The sequence below is a fragment of the Entelurus aequoreus genome, linkage group LG23, assembly GCF_033978785.1.
Source record: "Entelurus aequoreus isolate RoL-2023_Sb linkage group LG23, RoL_Eaeq_v1.1, whole genome shotgun sequence".
Lineage (NCBI taxonomy): Eukaryota > Metazoa > Chordata > Actinopteri > Syngnathiformes > Syngnathidae > Entelurus > Entelurus aequoreus.
This window is the reverse complement of record NC_084753.1, coordinates 7,130,992-7,155,810: the sequence shown is the minus strand read 5'-3', so window position 1 is coordinate 7,155,810 and position 24,819 is coordinate 7,130,992. Positions and strand designations below refer to the sequence as shown.

General features: G+C 36.1%; 1 protein-coding gene across 3 annotated transcripts in view; it reads right to left on the bottom strand.

Annotated features, from left to right (window-relative positions):
* Nucleotides 1-24,819, bottom strand: part of LOC133641162 (NHS-like protein 1) — a 66,254-nt gene that overhangs the window by 33,629 nt on the left and 7,806 nt on the right. For 2 of the 3 annotated variants that reach the window (XM_062035075.1, XM_062035077.1), the window contains exons 1-2: nucleotides 15,638-15,747; nucleotides 13,622-13,774 (exon numbers count right to left, since the gene is read on the bottom strand). In XM_062035075.1, coding sequence (XP_061891059.1) covers nucleotides 13,622-13,774; nucleotides 15,638-15,692 — 208 coding nt within the window. In that variant the 5' untranslated portion in view covers nucleotides 15,693-15,747. Of the gene's footprint in view, nucleotides 1-13,621; nucleotides 13,775-15,637; nucleotides 15,748-24,819 lie in introns of those variants that run through there. The other variant, XM_062035076.1, reaches the window with a different exon arrangement.

The window sequence follows — 24,819 nt, the reverse complement described above, 5'->3', positions numbered from 1 at the left end:
TTTGCTGTCCTCCAGCATTCTGTTTTTGCTTACTTTGCAGCCAGTTCAGTGTTAGTTTTGTTCTACATAGCCTTCCCTAAGCTCCAATACCTTTTCAGCACCGACACTCAACAACAACACATCATTTGCAGACTATAATTACTGGTTTGCAAAAAATATTTTTAGCCCAAATAGGTGAAATTAGATAATCTACCACGGCACACCAGACTGTATCTCACGGCACACTAGTGTGCTGCGGCACAGTGGTTGAAAAACACTAACTTACAGTACATGTGCAACGTACAGTCACGATGCTCCCTACGGTCATAATGACACTAATGATGACGACGGGATGACTGGCGTTGATAAATAAACGAGCCCCCAGTGAGAGCTGTGTTGCTTGTTGCTAGGCAGAAACGCCTTATCAATTCAATAATCACCAGTGCCACAATGCGTGCAAACTGAGCACTGTTACTGACATGATTCCCACTAGTGTACCGTGGGGAATTATGCAACTTCACCTAATTCAGGGGTGTCCAAAGTGCGGCCGGGGGCCATTTGCGGCCCGCAGCTAATTGTTTAGCGGCCCGCCACACATTCTGGAAATGCTATTGCAAAAATAAAAAATAAACATTACAAAAAGTGGAATGAGGTGAAATCTAACTAGAAAAAGTTGCAATGTTGACACAAAGCTGCAATGCAGGCTGTTTATTTTTTCTTTTGTCTATCTTCATTTTTCTTTTTTTGCCATTGCTAAAAAAAAACAAAAAAAAACAATGTTATAATGAATTATTGACCTATTCAAGGCTCCAATTATTTCAAATATTTCACTTTAAAATGTTTTATGTGGAAAATATTGCATATATTGTGTGGTTGCCATACAAAAACATCAATGTTTTCTTTGACAAAAGAGCATAAAACAAACAAAATAATAGTTCAAACGTAAAATTGACCGATATATCTGAAGTTGATCTCGTAACTTAAGTGTTGAAAGCAAAAGAAAAACCTAATAAAAATGTATCACTTTATGAGTGGGGCACCTTTTGGATCCCAAATATATTTAATGGTATTTTATTTATCTTTTCACTGTGGTTACTCAAAAATAACAATGAATTAATATCAACGGTGTCTTGCATTATTGATGTTTTTAAGGCTCTAATTACTTCACATCAAACATTACTTTCTGAAGGTGTTGGGCAGTGGGGGAAATACTGCATATTTCAGTTTAACTATAAAAAACAAAGTTGTCTTGACAGAAAAGGCATAAAACTTTTTTGTTTTTTTTAATTGTATACCAACCTGAAGTTGATATACTGTAGAGATTTACTGTAATCGTTAAATAAAAAAAATAAAAAAATAATTTGACTTGTTTTTAACATTTTAATGACTTAGACTCTTTATGGTCCCCGGGAGCCCTAAAGGTAAAAAAACCAAAATCCATATATTTTGTTATGATTTGAAAATGAAAACTATCAAAATGGCCCCCGCGGGCTTTAATTTTTCCGTGTGCGGCCCTCAGTGGAAAAAGTTTGGACACCCCTGACCTAATTGGTCCAAAAATATTTTTTTGCAAATCAATAGTTATAATCTGCAAATAACGTGCCGTTGCTTAGTGTCTGTGCTGTGTAAAACTCGGCAGGGCAACCACGTAATACTCCACGCCAGTAGGTGGCAGCAGGTAGTTCATTGTTTTGCAAAAGTCGGAATGTGTCGGGTGAGACGAGGATGGTTTGTCTTGATCACAATATGGAGAGCACAGCGGGAGGCAGCGTGCGGGTAAAAAGGTAAACCAAAAATGAACGAAAAGGGAAAGGAAAACGAAAGTAACACTGAACTGGCTACAAAGTAAACAGAAACAGAATGCTGGACGACAGCAAAAACTTACGGCGTCCACAAAGTACATCCGTACATGACATGACAATCAACAATGTCCCCACAAAGAAGGATAAAAACAACTTAAATAGCCTTGCTTGCTAACACAAAGCAGGTGCGCGGAATATGGCTCAAAGGAAGACATGAAACTGCTACAGGAAAACACCAACAAAACAGGAAGGGCCACCAAAATAACAGCGCAAGACAGGAACTAAAGCACTACACACAGGAAAACACCAACAAACTCAAAATAAGGCACGACGACCTGGTGGAGTTTCATTTTATTAATGTTTTCTGCTGGTGGTGTGCCTCCGGATTTTTTCAATGAAAAAAATGTGCCTTGCCTCAAAAAAAGGTTGAAAAACACTGTCCTAGTGCACTGTTTTTCAACCTTTTCTGAGCCAAAGCACTTTTTTTTTTATTTTGAAAAAATCTTGAGGCACACCACCAGCAGAAATCATTAAAAAACGAAACTCAGTTGACAGTAAAAAGTCGTCGTGGCAATTGTTGGATATGACTTTAAAGCATAACCAAGCATGCATCACTATAGCTCTTGTCTCAAAGTAGGTGTACTGTCACCACCTGTCACATCACACCCTGACTTATTTGGATTTGTTTTTGCTGTTTTCCTGTGTGTAGTGTTTTACTTCTTGTCTTGTGCTCCTATTTTGTTGTTGATTGTCATGTCATGTACGGATGTACATTGTGGACGCCGTCTGCTGCTCCACAGTAAGTCTTTGCGGTCGTCCAGCATTCTGTTTTTGTTTACTTTGCAGCCAGTTCAGTTTTAGTCTTGTTCTGCATAGCCTTCCCTAAGCTTCAATGCCTTTTCTTAGGGGCACTCACCTTTTGTTTATTTTTTGTTTTATTTTTGGTTTCAGGATTAGACACCTTTTTACCTGCACACTGCCTCCCGCTGTCATCTGCATATTGTGACCACGACAAACCATGTTCCCGACATCTACAAAGCAATTAGCTACCTGCTGCCACCTACTGATATGGAAGAGTATTACACGGTTACTCTGTCGAGCTCTAGACAGCACAGACACTCAACAACAACATCATTTGCAGACTATAATTACTGCTTTGCAAAAAATATTTTTAACCCAAATAGGTGAAATTAGATCATCTCCCACGGCACACCAGACTGTATCTCACTGTCCTGGTGTATCAACAATAACAGTGATCGGACTATTACGCAACACACGGATGATATTGACTTGCAATCACGAGGGTGTTGCGCAACTTCCTGCACGTTTTTTTTACTGCCGAAGGACACCCCCGTGGCCATTTCCACTGCGTTCATGAGAGGACACCCAGCTGATTACTTATTGATTATTCTGGTTTGTGAAGAAATAAAAAAAACACCCCGTGTGTGCGCTTCCATGTGCCGTATAAGTGATTTTTTTATTTGTATTTAACCTTTGTTTAACCAGGAAAAATACCATTAATATTAAAAACCTCTTTTTACAAGGGCGTCATGGTTAAAAGGCAGCAGAGTTACACATAAAATTACATTCACATTACACATTAAAAAGACAGGATGGCCATCAAGTAAAACAGTTACAGATAACTGAGGCTCCTTCAAATGCTCTCAGTTTAGATTTAAAAGCATGTTAGGATAAAAATTCAGTCAGCTTCATGTTCCAAGCCCCAGGAGCTGCATCGACAAAAGTTTTTTTTTTCCCCGAGCTCAGTCCGAGCAAAAGGGTCAGAGAGCAACATCTGATCGTTGGATGTGTGTCTGTCCAAGCTTTAAACTCTCAATAAAAAACTAAAAACTGCAAATGTAACCCCTGTGCAACCAACCTCGAAAGGCTTAGTGGCCACATGCGTGGACAGCACCTTTTAGCTCTTATTTCCAAAATTGTGTACACTACTGAATTGGGGTCTTATGGCCACTTATGTGGACACTTATACTGCCATCTGGTGGTGTCAGAAGAGTATAACATACAATGGAATTTGGAGGAAAAAAAGTGTAAAAATAAGAATGAGCATGTCACTAAACATGAAGTACACGTTTGTGTACTTATGGACTAAGTACATCATATCAAAAGATGATTCTTAGTTTTTATTGTAATTAGGGTCCAATAAGCCCAAATAGCAAAGAAAAATTAAAAAAAAGCGTGTAAACAAACAGCTTGGGCCTTATTAAAGGGAAAATGCACTTTTTGGGGGGGAATTTTGCCTACTCAGTGGCCTAGTGGTTAGAGCAGGGGTCACCAACGCGGTGCCCGCGGGCACCAGGTAGCCCGTAAGGACCAGATGAGTAGCCCGCTGGCCTGTTCTAAAAATAGCTCAAATAGCAGCACTTACCAGTGAGCTGCCTGTATTTTTTAAATTTTATTTATTTACTAGCAAGCTGGTCTCGCTTTGCCCGACATTTTTAATTCTAAGAGAGACAAAACTCAAATAAAATTTGAAAATCCAAGAAAATATTTTAAAGACTTGGTCTTCACTTGTTTAAATAAATTCATAAATTTTTTTACTTTGCTTCTTATAACTTTCAGAAAGACAATTTTAGAGAAAAAATACAACCTTAAAAATGATTTTAGGATTTTTAAACACATATACCTTTTTACCTTTTAAATTCCTTCCTCTTCTTTCCTGACAATTTAAATCAATGTTCAAGTAAATGTATTTTTTTTATTGTAAAGAATAATAAATACATTTTAATTTAATTCTTCATTTTAGCTTCTGTTTTTTTGACAAAGAATATTTGTGAAATATTTCTTGAAACTTATTATGATTAAAATTCAAAAAAATTATTCCGGCAAATCTAGAAAATCTGTAGAATCAAAATTAAATCTTATTTCAAAGTCTTTTGAATTTCTTTTAAAATTTTTGTTCTGGAAAATCTAGAAGAAATAATGATTTGTCTTTGTTAGAAATATAGCTTGGTCCAATTTGTTATATATCCTAACAAAGTGCAGATTGGATTTTAACCTATTTAAAACATGTCATCAAAATTCAAAAATTAATGTTAATCAGGAAAAATTAGTAATGATGTTCCATAAATTATTTTTTTTATTTTTTCAAAAAGATTCGAATTAGCTAGTTTTTCTCTTCTTTTTTTCGGTTGAATTTTGAATTTTAAAGAGTCGAAATTGAAGATAAACTATGTTTCAAAATTTAATTGCCATTTTTTTCGTGTTTTCTCCTCTTTTAAACCATTCAATTAAGTGTAAATATCATTAATTATTAACAATAACATAGAGTTAAAGGTAAATTGAGCAAATTGGCTATTTCTGGCAATTTATTTAAGTGTGTATCAAACTGGTAGCCCTTCGCATTAATCACTACCCAAGAAGTAGCTCTTGGTTTCAAAAAGGTTGGTGACCCCTGGGTTAGAGTGTCCGCCCTGAGATGGGTAGGTCGTGAGTTCAAACCCCAGCCGAGTCATACCAAAGACTATAAAAATGGGAGCCATTACCTCCCTGCTTGACACTCAGCATCAAGGGTTGGAATTGGGGGTTAAATCACCAAAAAATGATTCCCGGGCGTGGCCACCGCTGCTGCCCACTGCTCCCCTCACCTCCCAGGGGGTGATCAAGGGTGATGGGCCAAATGCAGAGGACAAATTTCACCACACCTGACAATCATTGGTACTTTAACATTAACTTTTTAACTATCGTTCCCGATCCTTATGAGAGGACCTGACAACGGATGTTTTAAAAAAAAAATAAAACTAACTCGTAAATAAAAGTCCGCCCATAAAATCCAATAAATAACCGTTCAAAGGTCGCCAACAATTCTTCTTTTTACATTTCGTGACTTCAACATTAACCAAGTATTAGTCATAAAGTTATTATAAGCGCTGACACACACAAACTATTTATAGCGAGACGTGATCACTTCCTGTGTGCCGATGTGTACATCATCATATTTATTTTTATATTGTTTTCATATTTATTTATTTTTTGCTTTTATTCAGTCATTGGTGGAGCTAAGGATAATATTTTAATATTGTTTTTAGTATTGTTGTGCAGCACTTTTGGAAGCATTTTTGTTGTTTAAATGTGCTATACAAATCAAGTGGATTGGATTGGATTGGATAGATCATAGATCATGCCTCTCACCTGGACAGAAGAAGGCTGAGTATGTATTCCGACAAGTTGGTCCACTTTGACATCCAATTTAGACACAGAAATAGTAGAGAACGACAAGAAAAGACGCTTGCTTCTTCATCTAAATGGGAACATATGAACATCCTAGCAGTCGGCATCCTAATGACAGCAGACCTTATACAGTAAGTGATGTTTCATTATGTTTTTTTGGCTCTCATGAAGTCTGCAGTGAGTAATAATAATGTTGTTACTCAGCCAGCGATTGTGGGTCTGATGGACCCCTTGCATTTTGTGGCTTTTAATGCCTCACAATCCAACACTTTTATGTTAAAATACTGAACAGATGTTTACCTTATCCCAATAAACAAACAAACAATCCAACACTTTTATGTTAAAATACTGAACAGATGTTTTATACTGAAAGTCTGTTTTTTACTTTTACATCCTATTCTCACAAAATGTAATTTTATTTAAAAAACAAAAACAAAAATGTCAAATAGTCCCTGGTGAAGTTTCATACTGCTAACCATTCCGACTGGACTATCACGTTACATAAGGAACACATGTAATGCCAATTTTGGGCCCCTGGGGTGCACAAGAAGCTGATTGGCTCCCATTGTTGTTGGGCGGGCAAAAGGGAGGAGCAGTGGCGAGTAGCATCTGTGCTTTATATTATCTGAAGCAGGCGAAAATCAGCAAGTTCAATGTTCAATACGCTTTTGTATTTCTCAGAAACGTGTTTTACTGTTTTTGACGCGTTCACTTAAGCATTTAATATTTTTTTAACTAAATTAATTAATTCAATTAATTTATTTAATTTAATTAATTTAATTTAATATTTTTAAATTTAATTAATTAATTAAATTAATTAATTAAAACCTCTTTGATTTTAGTACATGGCTAACTAAGACCGCGTCCCGTGCCTTATAATCTGGTGCACCCTATGGTTAAAAAATTACGGTATTGTAAAATGTTTTACAAGTCTAAAAACAAGTGTGTGTGTGTGCGTGTGTGTGTGTTTCTGTCCCCTCCACCCTTCTTCCTGGGAGTGGAGTAACCTTTTAACACTAACACACACACACACACACACACACACACACACACACACACACACACACACACACACACACACACACACACACACACACACACACACACACACACACACACACGCACACACGCACACACACAGAGTGTCACATCCACGCAGCACAGGTGCTCTCACATCTGACACCTGTTGGCTTTCAGTGGGGACCCTTGGGGCTGGGTGGATGTGACAGAGGGAGGAGGGGGTCTTACTTCATCCCAAATCCCAGGTGGTGTTTGTGTACACGTCGATATCGCACAGGAAACTCCACAAAGTGTGTGTCTGTGTGATGACGTCCTTTATCTTTTATCTACTGAGGTGTGTGTGTGTACTGTAAAACACCACTATTTTATCTACTGAGGTGTGTGTGTACTGTAAAACACCACGACATCATCTTTTACTGCTCCTAATGATTTTTTTTTTTTTTACAATTTCCCTAATCAGGAAAAAGGGTATGGAGCCTTCCTGTGTGGTTGTAGCACGCTCAAAAGGATCTCAAATGGTTGTGTTGTTAAACACAAACACATCTGCTTGCATTGTTGTCAACAAACAAACAATGTGTGTAAACATTCTAGTTCATGCGGTTGCTTCACATTTATTAAAATCAACGACTAAATGATAAATTATCCCCCCCCCAAAAAAAATAATTACATTATAGGGGTGTACAGTAATGCCTTGTTTATAGCTGTTAATTGGTTCCGGACATGACTGCAATAATGAATTTCCGCAAAGTAGGGATTTAATATTTTTTTAAAAACCTGTTTACTGCCTTATAAAACAAATGTCAATGTTATAAGAGCCCTCTAAACATGAGATAACATACTTTAGTCACCTTTACACTCTTTTAATCTATCATACTGTAGTAAAGCTGCCAGAGGCTGAGCCAATCACAATACTGGACTGCATCAGCTGATTGGTTTGGTCTCATCTAGTGGCCGATACTACTTTAATATTGATATTTGTAGTTATTTAGCCATTTTTTTGCCTACTTTAGGGCAGGGGACCCACACTTTTTCTGCAGGCGAGCTACTTTTCAATTGACCAAGTCAAGGGGGATCTACCCTCATTCATATATACAATGTATATTTATTCATTTATGAAAGAGACGTTTTTGTGAACAAGTTAAAGGTGTTTAATGGTAATACAAGCATGTTTAAAGATCCCTTTCTTTCATGAAGAATATAAGTTGGTGTATTACCTGATTCTGATGACTTAATAATAATAATAATAGATTTTATTTGTAAAAAGCACTTTACATTGAGTAAACAACCTCAACGTGCTACAGTGTATTAAAATAATAATAATAATAATAATAATAATAAAAAGATAATAAAAATTTAAAAAAATAAAAACTAGAACAGCCTAATAGCTAGAACTAGTATGCATATATTTATAAAAAAAGGCTTTTTTTAAAAAGAAGGGTTTTTAAGCACTGTTTTTAGCGGTAAAATTGAAGCAACAGAGCTGCCCTTTTTTTTTTTTTTTACCATAAAATCTTGTTGTTTTAATGTTTTTTTGGTAGATTTTTAATGTTTTAGTATCTTACTGTATATGGGAAAAAAAAGTACCAAAGTTGATTCAACAGTAAAAAAAATTAACCGTAAAATCTACTGTCAAATTTTACAGTCTACAATTTGATTGATGATTTGTTTTGAAATCATAAGTCAAGCAGATAATTAAGTACAATATTCAGTGTTTCCCATAAACTGCCAAGATACCTGTGTCGGTGGGGGCGTGGCTATGGGCGTGGTCACCATGACATCATCGAGTAATTTGCATAATTTACTACAATGATATGATTTTCTCTAAAAAGGCTCAAAAAATGTATACTTACTAATGAATAACAACAGTTTTGTTTTAAACGTCCATCCATCCATCCATCCATTTTACAATATATTTACAACACTTTATGTACATATTTATATACAGATTTGAACAATAAGTTATTCACTGAAATATATTTATTAATTGAGGTTCTTACAAAAAATATATCTTATAAAATATAAAAGCTAAAATGTCTCTTAAAGCTCCGCCCCTTTAATTAGTGCATACTAAATAATTTAACTTCAGCCTACTACTACAACCATATTATTTACCAGCAACATAAAGTGAAACAGAGGCAGAGGTGTCCTGCCACGGTCAGTAACAAATAAACAGAAAACAGTAGTGGTCAAATACAAATAAGGCAACAAGAGAAGTATCCTAAACTTCTCTTTTGTAAAGTAAATCTGAACAGCCGATATGGGCATCTACATCAACTATATGACTTGCCTGAGAAGCTGGACAGGACAAAAAAAATAAAAAAATAAAAAATATATATATATTTTTTTATATTTGTGGCGGACGTAATTCTTTCGTGGCGGGCCGCCACAAATAAATGAATGTGTGGGAAACACTGGTATTTATCTTTATTTTAACAAAAACATTTTTGGGGGAATATTTGTATTGTGATAAGGTTGAATTTGAAAAGATATGTAATTGCATGCAGTACATGATTTTTAATGTCAAAAGGGAAAGAACAAATATATTTAGTAAGAAAAGGGGCAAGCGGTAGAAAATGGATGGATGGAAGATTAAGCATTTTATTAAGGCATATTATTTCCAGGCTTTCGTGGGCCACATAAAATAATAATAATTAGAGATGTCCAGTAATGGCTTTTTTGCCGATATTCCGATATTGTCCAACTCTTAGTTACCGATTCCGATATCAACTGATACCGATATATACAGTCTGTCACGGTTTGGTTGCAGCTTGCTGCGAGGTTTGTTCTCCCAGGATGCAAACAGACTATTCCGGACAAGGCGTGCAGGTAAAAACATGATTTCATTCTCAAAACTCAAAAAGGTACAAAAACGGAAAACCAGGTGAAAGCACAAGGCGCTGGAGTTCAAGTAAATACTTAGCATAGACTATGGACATAGAGAACTTATGAAAGTGTGGCATGACATAAACACGACTTACGTAGTCCAGGCATGAGACAAACAATGACGCCAGGACGACTGACTGGCAAAGGCAGGCTGAAATAATGTCTCTAGATTGGAAACAGGTGCGCGTCCCGAACACCAGAGGCAGGTGAAAATCATAAGTCGCCATGGTAACTAAAACAAACAAGGGTGCACAAAAACAGGAACTCATGGAGTCTAAAACTAACAGAACATAACAAAAACATGATCCGGACCACGGATCATGACACAGTCGTGGAATTAACACATTATTATGCCTAATTTTGTTGTGATGCCCCGCTGGATGGGGGGGGGGGGCATTATGCTGCAAGGGGTTCTGGGTATTTGTTCTGTTGTGTTGCGGTGCGGATGTTCTCCCGAAATGTGTTTGTCATTATTGTTTGGTGTGGGTTCACAGTGTGGCGCATATTTGTAACAGTGTTAAAGTTGTTTATACGGCTACCCTCAGTGTGACCTGTATGGCTGTTGACCAAGTATGCCTTGCATTCACTCGTGTGTGTGAAAAAAGCCGTAGATATTATGTGACTGGGCCGTGCCTTTAAGGTTTATTGGCGCTCTGTACTTGTCCCTACGTCCGTGTACACAGCGGCCTTTTAAAAAGTCATACATTTTACTTTTTGAAACCCATACCGATAATTTTACGATATCCCATTTAAAAGCATTTATCGGCCGATATCGGCAGTCCGATATATATATAATATATATATAATAATAATAATTGACACCTGTGTCTTAACACAACAATACAAAGTTGTTAGAATATATGAAATACGACCATATCACACCAATCCCTTCACTGGCTTCCTGTTCCACTCAGGATTGAATACAAAGTCTCCCTACTAACCCACCAGTGCCTCCATGGAAATGCCCCCCCTCTACCTCAAAGAACTGCTCACCCCCAAATCCTCCACACCACACCTCCGCTCCAAACAGGCTAACCTCCTCCAACCTCCGAGGACAAAGCTACAAACAATGGAAGACCGGGCTTTCTGCTCCGCCACTCCCAGTCTGTGGAACGCTCTCCCTGACCACCTGAGGGCACCTCAGACTGTGCATGCTTTTTAAAAAAGGCTTAAAACCCCTTCTTTTAAAAAAAAAAAAAAAATTTTTACACTGCAAAAACTGCAATCTAAGTAAGATGAAATATCTCAAATAAGGGTGATATTTGCTTATTTTCTGTCTGATAAGATCATTCTTCTCACTAAGCAGATTTTATGTCAGAGTGTTTTACTTGTTTTAAGTGTTTTGGTCCTAAATGATCTCAGTAAGATATTACAGCTTGTTGCTGAGATTTGATGAGCTATATTGAGTAAAACATGCTTGAAACTAGAATATCAACTGTTGCAAAGCTGTGTCATCAACACTCACAAGTATAAAACTACTTTTTTAAAGTCATCATTTCTTATTTCAACCATGAAAAAAAAAAAATCATGACTTTGACACAATTTTGTCTCATAATTAAAACAGATGGACTTTGCTGTTTTATTTTCAATGAAACAATAGAAAAGAGGTACTCATATAGTAGTACAGTTGGCACAGTACAGTAAACTGACAGTTAATATTTAAACATTTAACATTTCTAACTATTTTGAACAGAAATAGTTCATGCACATTCAGATAAATTCTTCAAAATTACAATTAAAACATTTTTGGCCGGGGTCCGGGCTGTATATATGCACACTAATTGACTGAAAGAGCACGCACTTGACGCGATGATGTCATGTTATCCATGGAAAAATGCATTTTTAGACCATATGATTTCCCTGAGCGGCTAGGAGACCCCGAGAGTAACAAGCGCTTGCCTTGTTGCCTTTCCATTAAGAACTATAAACTAGTTTTTAGTGCAAGTTTGCTGGTTTCAAGAAATGTAATGCTGAGCGCATATCATTATGTCAAGATAATGGCACTAGCATTTACTTCATTTAAGAATATTTTTCAACATATTGAGCAAAAAGGTCTCATTGTTTTTTTCTACCAAGAAAAGTGCACTTGTTATTAGTGAGAATATACTTATTTTAAGCTATTTTGGGGTTCATTGAGGTTAGCTAATTTGACTTGTTTTGGAAAGTCTTGACAAGCCAAATTTTCTTGTTCTATTGGCAGATAATTTTGCTTAGTTCAAATAAAATACCCCTAATTTTTGATATTTTTGTTCTTGTTTTTGAACACTGACTTTTTGCAGTGTAGATCAGGGGTCACCAACGCGGTGCCCGCGGGCACCAGATGAGTAGCCCGCCGGCCTGTTCTAAAAATAGCTCAAAAAGCAGCACTTACCAGTGAGCTGCCTCTATTTTTTAAATTGTATTTATTTACTAGCAAGCTGGTCTCGCTTTGCCCGACATTTTTAATTCTAAGAGGGACAAAACTCAAATAGAATTTGAAAATCCAAGAAAATATTTTAAAGACTTGGTCTTCACTTGTTTGAATAAATTCATAATTTTTTTACTTTGCTTCTAATAACTTTCAGAAAGACAATTTTAGAGAAAAAATACAACATTAAAAATTATTTTAGGATTTTTAAACACATATACCTTTTTACCTTTTAAATTCCTTCCTCTTCTTTCCTGACAATTTAAATCAATGTTCAAGTACATTTACTTTTTTTATTGTAAAGAATAATAAATACATTTTAATTTAATTCTTCATTTTAGCTTCTGTTTTTTCGATGAAGAATATTTGTGAAATATTTCTTCAAACTTATTATGATTAAAATTCAAAAAAAATATTCTGGCAAATCTAGAACATCTGTAGAATCAAATTTAAATCTTATTTCAAAGTCTTTTGAATTTCTTTTAAAAATTTTGTTCTGGAAAATCTAGAAGAAATAATGATTTGTCTTTGTTAGAAATATAGCTTGGTCCAATTTGTTATATATTCTAACAAAGTGCAGATTGGATTTTAAACCTATTTAAAACATGTCATCCAAATTCTAAAATTAATCTTAATCAGGAAAAATTACTAATGATGTTCCATAAATTCTTTTTTTTAAGTTTTTCTCTTCTTTTTTTTGGTTGAATTTTGAATTTTAAAGAGTCGAAATTGAAGATAAACTATGTTTCAAAATGTAATTGTCATTTTTTTCGTGTTTTCTCCTCTTTTAAACCGTTCAATTAAGTGTAAATATCATTAATTATTAATAATAACATAGAGTTTCAGGTAAGTGAGCAAATTGGCTATTTCTGGCAATTTATTTAAGTGTGTATCAAACTGGTAGCCCTTCGCATTAATCACTACCCAAGAAGTAGCTCTTGCTTTCAAAAAGGTTGGTGACCCCTGCTGTAGATATATGCATACTAGTTTTAGCTATTTTGCTGTTCTAGTTTTTATTTTATTTTATCTTTTTATATCTTTTTATTTTTATTATTATTAGTAGTAGTATTTTTTACTCAATGTAAAGTGCTTTTTACAAATACAATCTATTATTATTATTATAGAATATGTATTATGACGTGAATTTAGCGCCTGCTTGAAACAAGACCACCAAAATTAGATTTGCAGTATTTCTTTTTTTTAACATTAATGCTTCGACCTACAAAATAAAGCGCTAATAATGTGCATAAAATAATTTGACACTAACGCTGACCTTCCACGAATGAGCATGCCGTCGCTTCAAAGTTGCACTTGAACGCACCGCAGACTTAATGACGCTTACCTCGCAGAGCGCTCTTCAGGTTGACTTTGGCCTGGCGGTGGAGGTCTTCCACGCAGGACGGCCGGGAGCCTGGCAAGAAGACGTTCTCCTGCTGGTGCCATGGAGCTGTGTAGTGAACAGTCCACTTGCTCTCCTCGTCCAGGTTGGACACCGCTGCAAGGGGGAAGAAAAAAATACATCAGGTAAGAAGATCCTGCGAGCTCATAAACTCGGACATTTCCTTCTTCCGGAGAAGCCTTGTTTGCGTTGAGAGGAAGAGGAGGTGCTTTGTTGCCAGGTGTTGATCTTTGCACCTCTTAACATGACACGTATCTGAGACGTCACACCTTACACACCCCCAGAAACTGACCAGCTGGTAAAGCAGCACCCGAAACTGCACTAAACTGCTCTAAAAAAAGGAACCAAGCAAGGTTCAGTTTAGTTTCAGTTCATTTGGAACATGCATACGATACAATGTGATGCATCACACATTTCCAGTTGTTTCATGACAGCTCGTCCAAAAAGGAGTAGGAAGAAGCAGAGCTTATTTAATCCTACCCCTTTTCACACCATAGCAACTTTATCCCATTTCCTTGACCTCTGTAACAGAACAGTGGATACATAAATAATAAATAATAAATATGCCATAGTAAGCAAACACATATTAAAATCATAAATAATCTTTGTCTCATTAAAAAAAAAAAAAAAGGGTTCAAGATTTTCATCATAATTCTTTGTTCTGTGTACTTTGTGAACACTTGTAGTTTGAACAGTCTCTTAAACAGAATCATATTGGTGCTTTGTTTCATTTCTTTGCTTAATCCATTCCATCATTTAATTCCACATAATGATATGCGAAAGGTTAGATTTTCTTCTAAGGTTATATTTCTCCTCTTTTGTTGAGAAGAATTGTTGTACATTCTTGGGTAGCAGGTTATAGTTTGCTTTGTGCCAGTGTTTTTCAACCACCGTGAGATACAGTCTGGTGTGCCGTGGGAGATGATCTAAATTCACCTATTTGGGTTGAAAATATTTTTTGCAAAGCAGTAATTATAGTCTGCAAATGATGTGTTGTTGTTGAGTGTCGGTGAGCTGGGCAGAGTAACCGTGTAATACTCTTCCATATCAGTAGGTGGCAGCTGGTAGATGTGGGAAACAGCGGGAGGCAGAGTGCAGGTAAAAAGATGTCTAATGCTTAAACCAAAAATAAACAAAAGGTGAGTGCCCCTAACAAAAGGCATTGAAGCTTAGGGAAGGCTATGCAGAACCAAACTAAAACTGAACTGGCTACAAAGTAAACAAAAACAGAATGCTGGAGGACAGCAAAGACTTACTGTGGAGCAAAGACGGCGTCCACAATGTACATCCGAACATGACATGACAACCAACAATGTCCCCACAAAGAAGGATAAAAACAACTGAAATATTCTTGACTGCTAAAACAAAGTAGATGCGGGAAATATCGCTCAAAGGAAGACATGAAAACTGCTACAGGAAAATACCAAAAAATAGGAGCGCAAGACAAGAAGTAAAACACTACACACAGGAAAACAGCAGAAAAGTCCAAATAAGTCAGGGTGTGATGTGACAGGTGGTGACAGTACACCTACTTTGAGACAAGAGCTATAGTGATGCATGCTTGGTTATGCTTTAAAGTCATATCCAACAATTGCCACAGTTTCCTTTTTTAATGATTTCTGCAGGTGGTGTGCCTCCGCATTTTTTCAACGCACAAAATGTGCCTTGGCTCCAAAAAAGGTTAAAAAACAATAAATCATACATAATTTTAGCTGTTTGCAAATGCACCAAATCGTTGAATTTCAATAATTGTAAATTCAATAAATAAAAGCTTTGTATGTTCTCCATATCCAACAACTATTAATTATTCTAACTGATCTTTTTTGTAACAACATTAGTGAATGAAGTGCACGCTTGCAGTTGTTCCCCCACTTTTCTGCACAACAACTGAATATGTCAATAAGCAAAAACAACGCAGCCATCACCACCGACAACACGGAACACGACACCGACACTTACCAAGGGAGCGTAACCATGCCAACGTGGGGGATCCTGGGTGCAGGATTACTTCCATTTGGGTTACTCAATTCTAACCCAGATGAGTGTGTGTGTGTGTGTGTGTGTGTGTGTGTGTGTGTGTGTGACCTCCTGAGCTCTACAACTGGTGTGTCTGGCTGCGACAGAAAAGTGGAGGACTGAGAAGGAAGGAAGGGGAAGGACAATGAAAGTGTGCTAATTATCCATGCAAAGACGTGTACTGTGTGGTGTGTGTGTGTTTGTGTGCGTGGGTGTGTGTGCGTGGGTGTGTGTTTGTGTGTTTGTGTGCGTGGGTGTGTGTGTGTGTTTGTGGGGCGGGGGAGGTAAGAAAGTTCAAGGCGGAGTTCCATATATGACTGGTCGTCAGAGAAAGTGTGAGACAAGGTATGTCTTTGATGTCAACGTCCATCAACTCTTTCAAGTCACCCACTCCTTGGTCTTGCTAACAACAACAAAAACAACAATAGAATAGAGTAGAATAGAAAGTACTTTATTGATCCCTGGGGGAAATTCAGCACCACAGTTCGCTCACAATAGACAATAAACACTTAGGTATTTTTTACATGTGAAAAATATAAATACAGTCCATTATACAGCATTATTCACATGTGAATAATATAGATACAGTCTATTATACAGCATTATTCACATGTGAATAATTTAAATACAGTCTATTATATAGCATTATTTACATGTGAATAATATGAATACAGTCCATTATCCAGCGTTATTCACATGTGAATAATATAAATACAGTCTATTATACAGCATTATTCACATGTGAATAATTTAAATACAGTCTATTATACAGCATTATTCACACATGAATAATATAAATACAGTCTATTATACAGCATTTTCAAATGTGAATAACATAAATACAGTCTATTATACAGAATTATTCACATGTGAATAATATAAATACAGTCTATTATACAGCATTATTCACATGTGAATAACACAAATACAGTCTATTATACAGCATTATTCACATGTGAATAATATAAATACAGTCTATTATACAGCATTATTCACATGTGAATAATATAAATACAGTCTATTATACAGCATTATTCACATGTGAATAATTTAAATACAGTCTATTATACAGCATTATTCACACATGAATAATATAAATACAGTCTATTATACAGCATTATTCACATGTGAATAATATAAATACAGTCTATTATACAGCATTATTCACATGTGAATAATATAAATACAGTCTATTATACAGCATTATTCACATGTGAATATTATAAATACAGTCTATTATACAGCATTATTCACACATGAATAATATAAATACAGTCTATTATACAGCATTTTCAAATGTGAATAACATAAATACAGTCTATTATACAGAATTATTCACATGTGAATAATATAAATACAGTCTATTATACAGAATTATTCACATGTGAATAATTTAAATACAGTCTATTATATAGCATTATTTACATGTGAATAATATGAATACAGTCTATTATCCAGCGTTATTCACATGTGAATAATATAAATACAGTCTATTATACAGCATTATTCACATGTGAATAATTTAAATACAGTCTATTATACAGCATTATTCACACATGAATAATATAAATACAGTCTATTATACAGCATTTTCAAATGTGAATAACATAAATACAGTCTATTATACAGAATTATTCACATGTGAATAATATAAATGCAGTCTATTATACAGCATTATTCACATGTGAATAACACGAATACAGTCTATTATACAGCATTATTCACATGTGAATAATATAAATACAGTCTATTATACAGCATTATTCACATGTGAATAATATAAATACAGTCTATTATACAGCATTATTCACATGTGAATAATTTAAATACAGTCTATTATACAGCATTATTCACACATGAATAATATAAATACAGTCTATTATACAGCATTTTCAAATGTGAATAACATAAATACAGTCTATTATACAGAATTATTCACATGTGAATAATATAAATACAGTCTATTATACAGAATTATTCACATGTGAATAATATAAATACAGTCTATTATACAGCATTATTACAAGGCACATTCTTTGGGTTGAAAAAATGCGGAGGCACACCACCAGCAGAAATCATAAAAAAACGAAACTCAGTTGACAGTAAAAAGTCGTTGTGGCAATTGTTGGATATGACTTTAAAGCATAACCAAGCATGCATCACTATAGCTCTTGTCTCAAAGTAGGTGTACTGTCACCACCTGTCACATCACACCCTGACTTATTTGCTGTTTTCCTGTGTGTAGTGTTTTACTTCTTGTCTTGCGCTCCTATTTTGGTGGCTTTTTCTATTTTTTGGGTATTTTCCTGTCATGTCTTTGAGCGATATTTCCCGCATCTACTTTGTTTTAGCAATCAAGAATATTTCAGTTGTTTTTATCCTTCTTTGTGGGGACATTGTTGATTGTCATGTCATGTTCGGATGTACATTGTGGACGCCGTCTTTGCTCCCCAGTAAGTCTTTGCTGTCGTCCAGCATTCTGTTTTTGTTTACTTTGTAGCCAGTTCAGTTTTAGTCTCGTTCTGCATAGCCTTCCCTAAGCTTCAATGCCTTTTCTTAGGGGCACTCACCTTTTGTTTATTTTTGGTTTAAGCATTAGACACCTTTTTACCTGCACACTGCCTCCCGCTGTTTCCCACATCTACAAAGCAATTAGCTACCTGCTGCCACCTACTGATATGGAAGAGTATTACACGGTTACTCTGCCGAGCTCTGGACAGCACCGACACTCAACAACAACACATCATTTGCAGACTATAATTACTGCTTTGCAAAAAATATTTTTAACCCAAATAGGGGAAATTAGATAATCTCCCACGGCACACCAGACTGTATCTCACGGCACACCAGACTGTATCTCACGGCACACTAGTGTTGAAAAACACTGCGCTGAAGAATGCTGATTAGTGCAACTATCTTGCAGTGTTTATACTTTTAATATCTTTTTTTTTTCCTTTCTACAAGCTTCATTTCGATACACAAAGCTACGAGAAGTGGACAGACTCTTTCAGACGTATTTACAGAGGAATATTTAGTATTTAGCCACTTGCTGGGACCACGTTGTTTGAGGATAAATGTGAGAGGAGGCAGTAAACGAATGAAATGAGGTGAATCACAGCAAATATTTACTATTTGTTGTTTACGAGCTGTAGAAGTAGTAAGTCACACATATTTTGTGTAGTTATTAGTCTCAACCCGAATGAACTGAATGCTAATTCTAACAGGCTAACGCTAATTGTGTTATGTTCTAGCTGTCGCCTGACATTTATTATTAATATATTGTTATTTACAGCTGAAATAGACATAAGGACTCACCTGACCCTCATTAGTTCATCGTTTACTGTTGGACACCAGGGTTTCCCACACATTCATTTATTTGTGGCGGCCCGCCACGAAAGAATTACGTCCGCCACAAATAAAAAAAATAAAATAATTAAATTAAATTTAAAAAAAATAAAATAATAATAATAAATAAATAAAATAAAAATATATATGTATATATATATATATATATATATATATATATATATATATATATATATATATATATATATATATATATATATATATATATATATAAATATATATATATAAATATATATATATATATATATGGAGCTCTTTGTTCAGTGGATCAGATGTTTGATGAAGCTCTGTGTCTATCTACCACCACTACTGTTTTCTGTTTATTTGTTACTGACTGTGGCAGGACACCTCTGCCTCTGTTTCACTTTATGTTGCTGGTAAATAATATGGTTGTAGTAGTAGGCTGAAGTTAAATTATTTAGTATGCACTAATTAAAGGGGCAGAGCTTTGAGACATTTTAGCTTTTATATTTTTATAAGATATATTTTTTGTAAGAACCACAATTAATAAATATATTTCAGTGAATAACTTATTGTTCAAATCTGTATATAAATATGTACATAAAGTGTTGTAATTATATTGTAAAATGGATGGATGGATGGACGTTTAAAACCAAACTGTTATTATTAATTAGTAAGTATACATTTTTTGAGCCGTTTTAGAGAAAATCAAATCATTGTAGTAAATTATGCAAATTATTGGTATTTGGTAAATTGGTGCACTTTGTTTTCAAATCATATTATATTGCATTAATTAATTTTTTCAAATAAAACTAGGTTAAAATGTTGCTTTTGAGCAAATTCCAGTAGTCGATGCAATGATGACCGTGATCCTTTAGGTCACAATAACTATCGCATCCCTATTGAAGTCCTGCAAGTGAAGAGCATGCAATGCTATTATTCTACACTTGCAAGTCTCAAAAGTTGTGATGCTCTACAATGCAAGTTTTAAACATAAGATCTTTCCCCCCCCGTCATGTTTATGTAGTCCGCCACATTATTTATGTGACTGCCACATTTATGCGGCGTGCCACGTCCTTTATGTGGCCATGTAAAAAGGTTGGAAATAATAATAGCATCTTCTGGCTAAATGTGTTTGTTTTTTTTCCAATTTGGAGAGAAAAATGTACCGCATGCAAAAGCGTTTTCCGATCGTGCAACAAGATGTTTCCAGCATTTTCTTGTGGTTTGCAAAAATAAATACATCTGCTTGTCAGCTTGACTTATGACTTGAAAGCAAGTTATCCGTCGTTCTGTTAGTGAAACCTAAAATAATGGAAATGAGTTGTCGATGCAAGTTGTGTAACAAGGCTATTGTACATTTGGATTGATGTATATTCCCGCTTTCAAACGGCCCTCTGAGGGCAGACATACGTGCGATGTGGCCATGAGTTTGACACCCCTGCGTCTAGACAACAACAAACGTGGCCCACGACTGCAGTAGACTAGCATTTGGATATTGAGGAAAGTGATCATTTGAGATCAGTCACTTAAAACAGAAGTTCTCAAACCTTTGGGGACCATGTAGAACTATTTGAAACATTTCAACCTAAATACCTGTGGACCCCCAACCTGTGACTTGTGGACAATTAGGGAATACCTGATTTGAAATACTAAATTACTTGATGCGAATACGATATAGCAATCTAGCCACACAGCTGTTCCTGTACACCAGTGTTTTTCAACCTTTCTTGAGCCAAGGCGCATTTTTTGCGTTGAAAAAATGCGGAGGCACACCGACAGCAGAAATCATTAAAAAACGAAACTCAGTTGACAGTAAAAAGTCGTTGTGGCAATTGTTGGATATGACGTTAAAGCATAACCAAGCATGCATCACTATAGCTCTTGTCTCAAAGTAGGTGTACTGTCACCACCTGTCACATCACACCCTGACTTATTTGGACTTTTTTGCTGTTTTCCCGTGTGTAGTGTTTTACTTCTTGTCTTGCGCTCCTATTTTGGTGGCTTTTTCCCTTTTTTTTGGTATTTTCCTATAGCAGTTTCATGTCTTCCTTTGAGCCATATTTCCCGCATCTACTTTGTTTTAGCAGTCAAGAATATTTCAGTTGTTTTCATCCTTCTTTGTGGGGACATTGTTGATTGTCATGTCATGTTCGGATGTACTTTGTGGACGCCGTCTTTGCTCCACAGTAAGTTTTTGCTGTCGTCCAGCATTCTGTTTTTGTTTACCTTGTAGCCAGTTCAGTTTTAGTCTCGTTCTGCATAGCCTTCCCTAAAGGCCTACTGAAAGCCACTGCTAGCGACCACGCAGTCTGATAGTTTATATATCAATGATGAAATCTTAACATTGCAACACATGCCAATACGGCCGGGTTAACTTATAAAGTGACATTTTAAATTTCCTGCGAAACTTCCGGTTGAAAATGTCTTTGGATGATGACGTATGCGCGTGACATCAATGGTTGAAACGGAAGTATTCGGACACATTGTATCCAATACAAAAAAGCTCTGTTTTCATTTCAAAATTCCACAGTATTCTGGACATCTGTGTTGGTGAATCTTTTGCAATTTGTTTAATGAACAATGGAGACTGCAAAGAAGAAAGTTGTAGGTGGGATCGGTGTATTAGCGGCTGGCTGCAGCAACACAACCAGGAGGACTTTGACTTGGATAGCAGACGCTAGCCGCCGACGCTAGCCGCCGACCGCACGGATGATCGGGTGAAGTCCTTCGTCCTTCCGTCGATCGCTGGAACGCAGGTGAGCATGGGTGTTGATGAACAGATGAGGGCTGGCTGGCGTAGGTGGAGCGCTAATGTTTTTATCATAGCTCAGTGAGGTCCCGTTGCTAAGTTAGCTTCAATGGCGTCGTTAGCAACAGCATTGTTAAGCTTCGCCAGGCGGTACAGCATTAACCGTGTAGTTACATGTCCATGGTTTAATAGTATTGTTGATCTTCTGTCTATCCTTCCAGTCAGGGTTTTATTTCTTCTGTTTCTATCTGCATTTAAGCCCGATGCTATCACGTTAGCTCCGTAGCTAAAGAGCTTCACCGATGTATTGTCGTGGAGATAAAAGTCACTGTGAATGTCCATTTCGCGTTCTCGACTCTCATTTTCAAGAGGATATAGTATCCGAGGTGGTTTAAAATACAAATCCGTGATCCACAATAGAAAAAGGAGAAAGTGTGGAATCCAATGAGCCAGCTTGTACCTAAGTTACGGTCAGAGCGAAAAAAGATGCGTCCTGCACTGCACTCTAGTCCTTCACTCTCACGTTCCTCATCCACAAATCTTTCAACCTGGCTCAAATTAATGGGGTAATCGTCTCTTTCTCGGTCCGAATCGCTCTCGCTGCTGGTGTAAACAATGGAGAAATGTGAGGAGCCTTTCAACCTGTGACGTCACGCTACTTCCGGTACAGGCAAGGCTTTTTTTATCAGCGACCAAAAGTTGCGAACTTTATCGTCGATGTTCTCTACTAAATCCTTTCAGCAAAAATATGGCAATATCGCGAAATGATCAAGTATGACACATAGAATGGATCTGCTATCCCCGTTTAAATTAAAAAATTCATTTAAGTAGGCCTTTAAGCTTCAATGCCTTTTCTTAGGGGCACTCACCTTTTGTTTATTTTGGTTTAAGCATTAGACACCTTTTTACCTGCACTCTGCCTCCCGCTGTTTCCCACATCTACAAAGCAATTAGCTACCTGCTGCCCCCTACTGATATGGAAGAGTATTACACGGTTACTCTGCCGAGCTCTAGACAGCACCGACACTCAACCACAACACATCATTTGCAGACTATAATTACTGCTTTGCAAAAAAATATTTTTAACCCAAATAGGTGAAATTAGACTGTATCTCCCGGCACACCAGACTGTATCTCCCGGCACACCAGACTGTATCTCCCGGCACACAGTGGTTGAAAAACACTGCTATACACAACAAATTCAGACTAAAAAGCGCCCCATAGTGTATGAATATGGACTATCATTGTACGTTCTAAAATCCGGGGGACCAATCAGACCCAAACATACACGCATATTTCTAAAACTTTTAACACTTAGCACAGGTAACCCTCCCCCACCCTGCTCTCACAGTGTGCTCCCTAAATGGCCTCAGTCCAACACACCAAGGACATGCGGAGCGCGGACACAAAGCCTGTATTGTGTCTCCACATCAGTCCTGGCATCAGGCCTTTCATTGGCCACAATACACTTTCTAGCGAGCCACCGCAGGACCGCGCTCTTTCAGACGTCTGCAAATCCTGCACTTCATCAACATCCCAAGCTCTCTCTAAAGCAAAAAAAAAAAAAGAGAACCTAGAAGTTGTCTCTGACCTAGTGATGGATGATACTGCCTAAAATCTATTAAATGACATAGTGCAGCCTCTTGCACCATATGTTATTTGACATACAAATGATAATAGAACTATTTCAAAACGGATTACAAAGGCTCTTAATTTAGTTGCTGATGTATGAGGTAACATATTGCGTCATTTATTTTGTCGAAACTATTATTAATCTGCTTGATAATGTACTGTTAATATCTGGTTATTTTGTGTTGTAACATGGTTCTATATATAATTATATTTTTATTCTATTGCTTGGATACGTTACATTAGTTTTGGGTGATACTTCAAATTTCCTAGTCTGTGGAACGCTCTCCCTGACCACCTGAGGGTACCACAGACTGTGGATGCTTTTAAAAAAAGGCTTAAAAACCCTTCTTTTTAAAAAAGCCTTTTTTTTTTTAGATATATGCATACTAGTTTTAGCTATTTGGCTGTCCTAGTTTTTATTTTTATTTTTTTATTTTTTATTTTTTAATACACTGTAGCACTTTGAGGTTGTTTACTCAATGTAAAGTGATTTTTACAAATAAAATATATTATTATTATTATTATTATCGGTCCAATAACAAATAGTTATTGGCCATACAAACGCCGGTGGGGGCGTGATTATGGGCGTGGTCACCATGACATCATCGAGTAATTTGCATAATTTACTACAATGATATGATTTTCTCTAAAAAGGCTAAAAAAATGTATACTTACTAATTTATAATAAAAGTTTTGTTTTAAACGTCCATCCATCCATCCATTTTACAATATAATTACAACACCTTATGTACATATTTATATACAGATTTGAACAATAAGTTATTCACTGAAATATATTTATTAATTGTGGTTCTTACAAAAAATATATCTTATAAAATATAAAAGCTAAAACGTCTCTTAAAGCTCTGCCCCTTTAATTAGTGCATACTAAATAATTAAACTTTAGCCTATTACTACAACCATATTATTTACCAGCAACATAAAGTGAAACAGAGGCAGAGGTGTCCTGCCACAGTCAGTAACAAATAAACAGAAAACGGTAGTGGTAAGGCAACAAGAGAAGTATCCTACACTTCTCTTTTGTAAAGTAAATCTGAACAGCCCATATGGGCATCTACATCAACTATATGATTTGCCTGAGAAGCTGGAAAGGACAAAAAAAAACAATTTTTTAAAATGTTTATTATTTGTGGCGGACGTAATTCTTTCGTGGTGGGCCGCCACAAATAAATGAATGTGTGGGAAACACTGAAATGCTCATACTGGTACTTCAAACTAGGGACTAGGCAGTTTTGGCTGAAAACTGTATCACCATATACGTTTTTTTTACTGACCCATATCGATAATTATTAATAATTTTTATGAGTTATTTAAGCCTGCCAAAAAATACAGCAATGCAATTTCCAACTTACCAAGAGTGCTAATTATCAGTGGACAAGGTGTCTGGTAACCA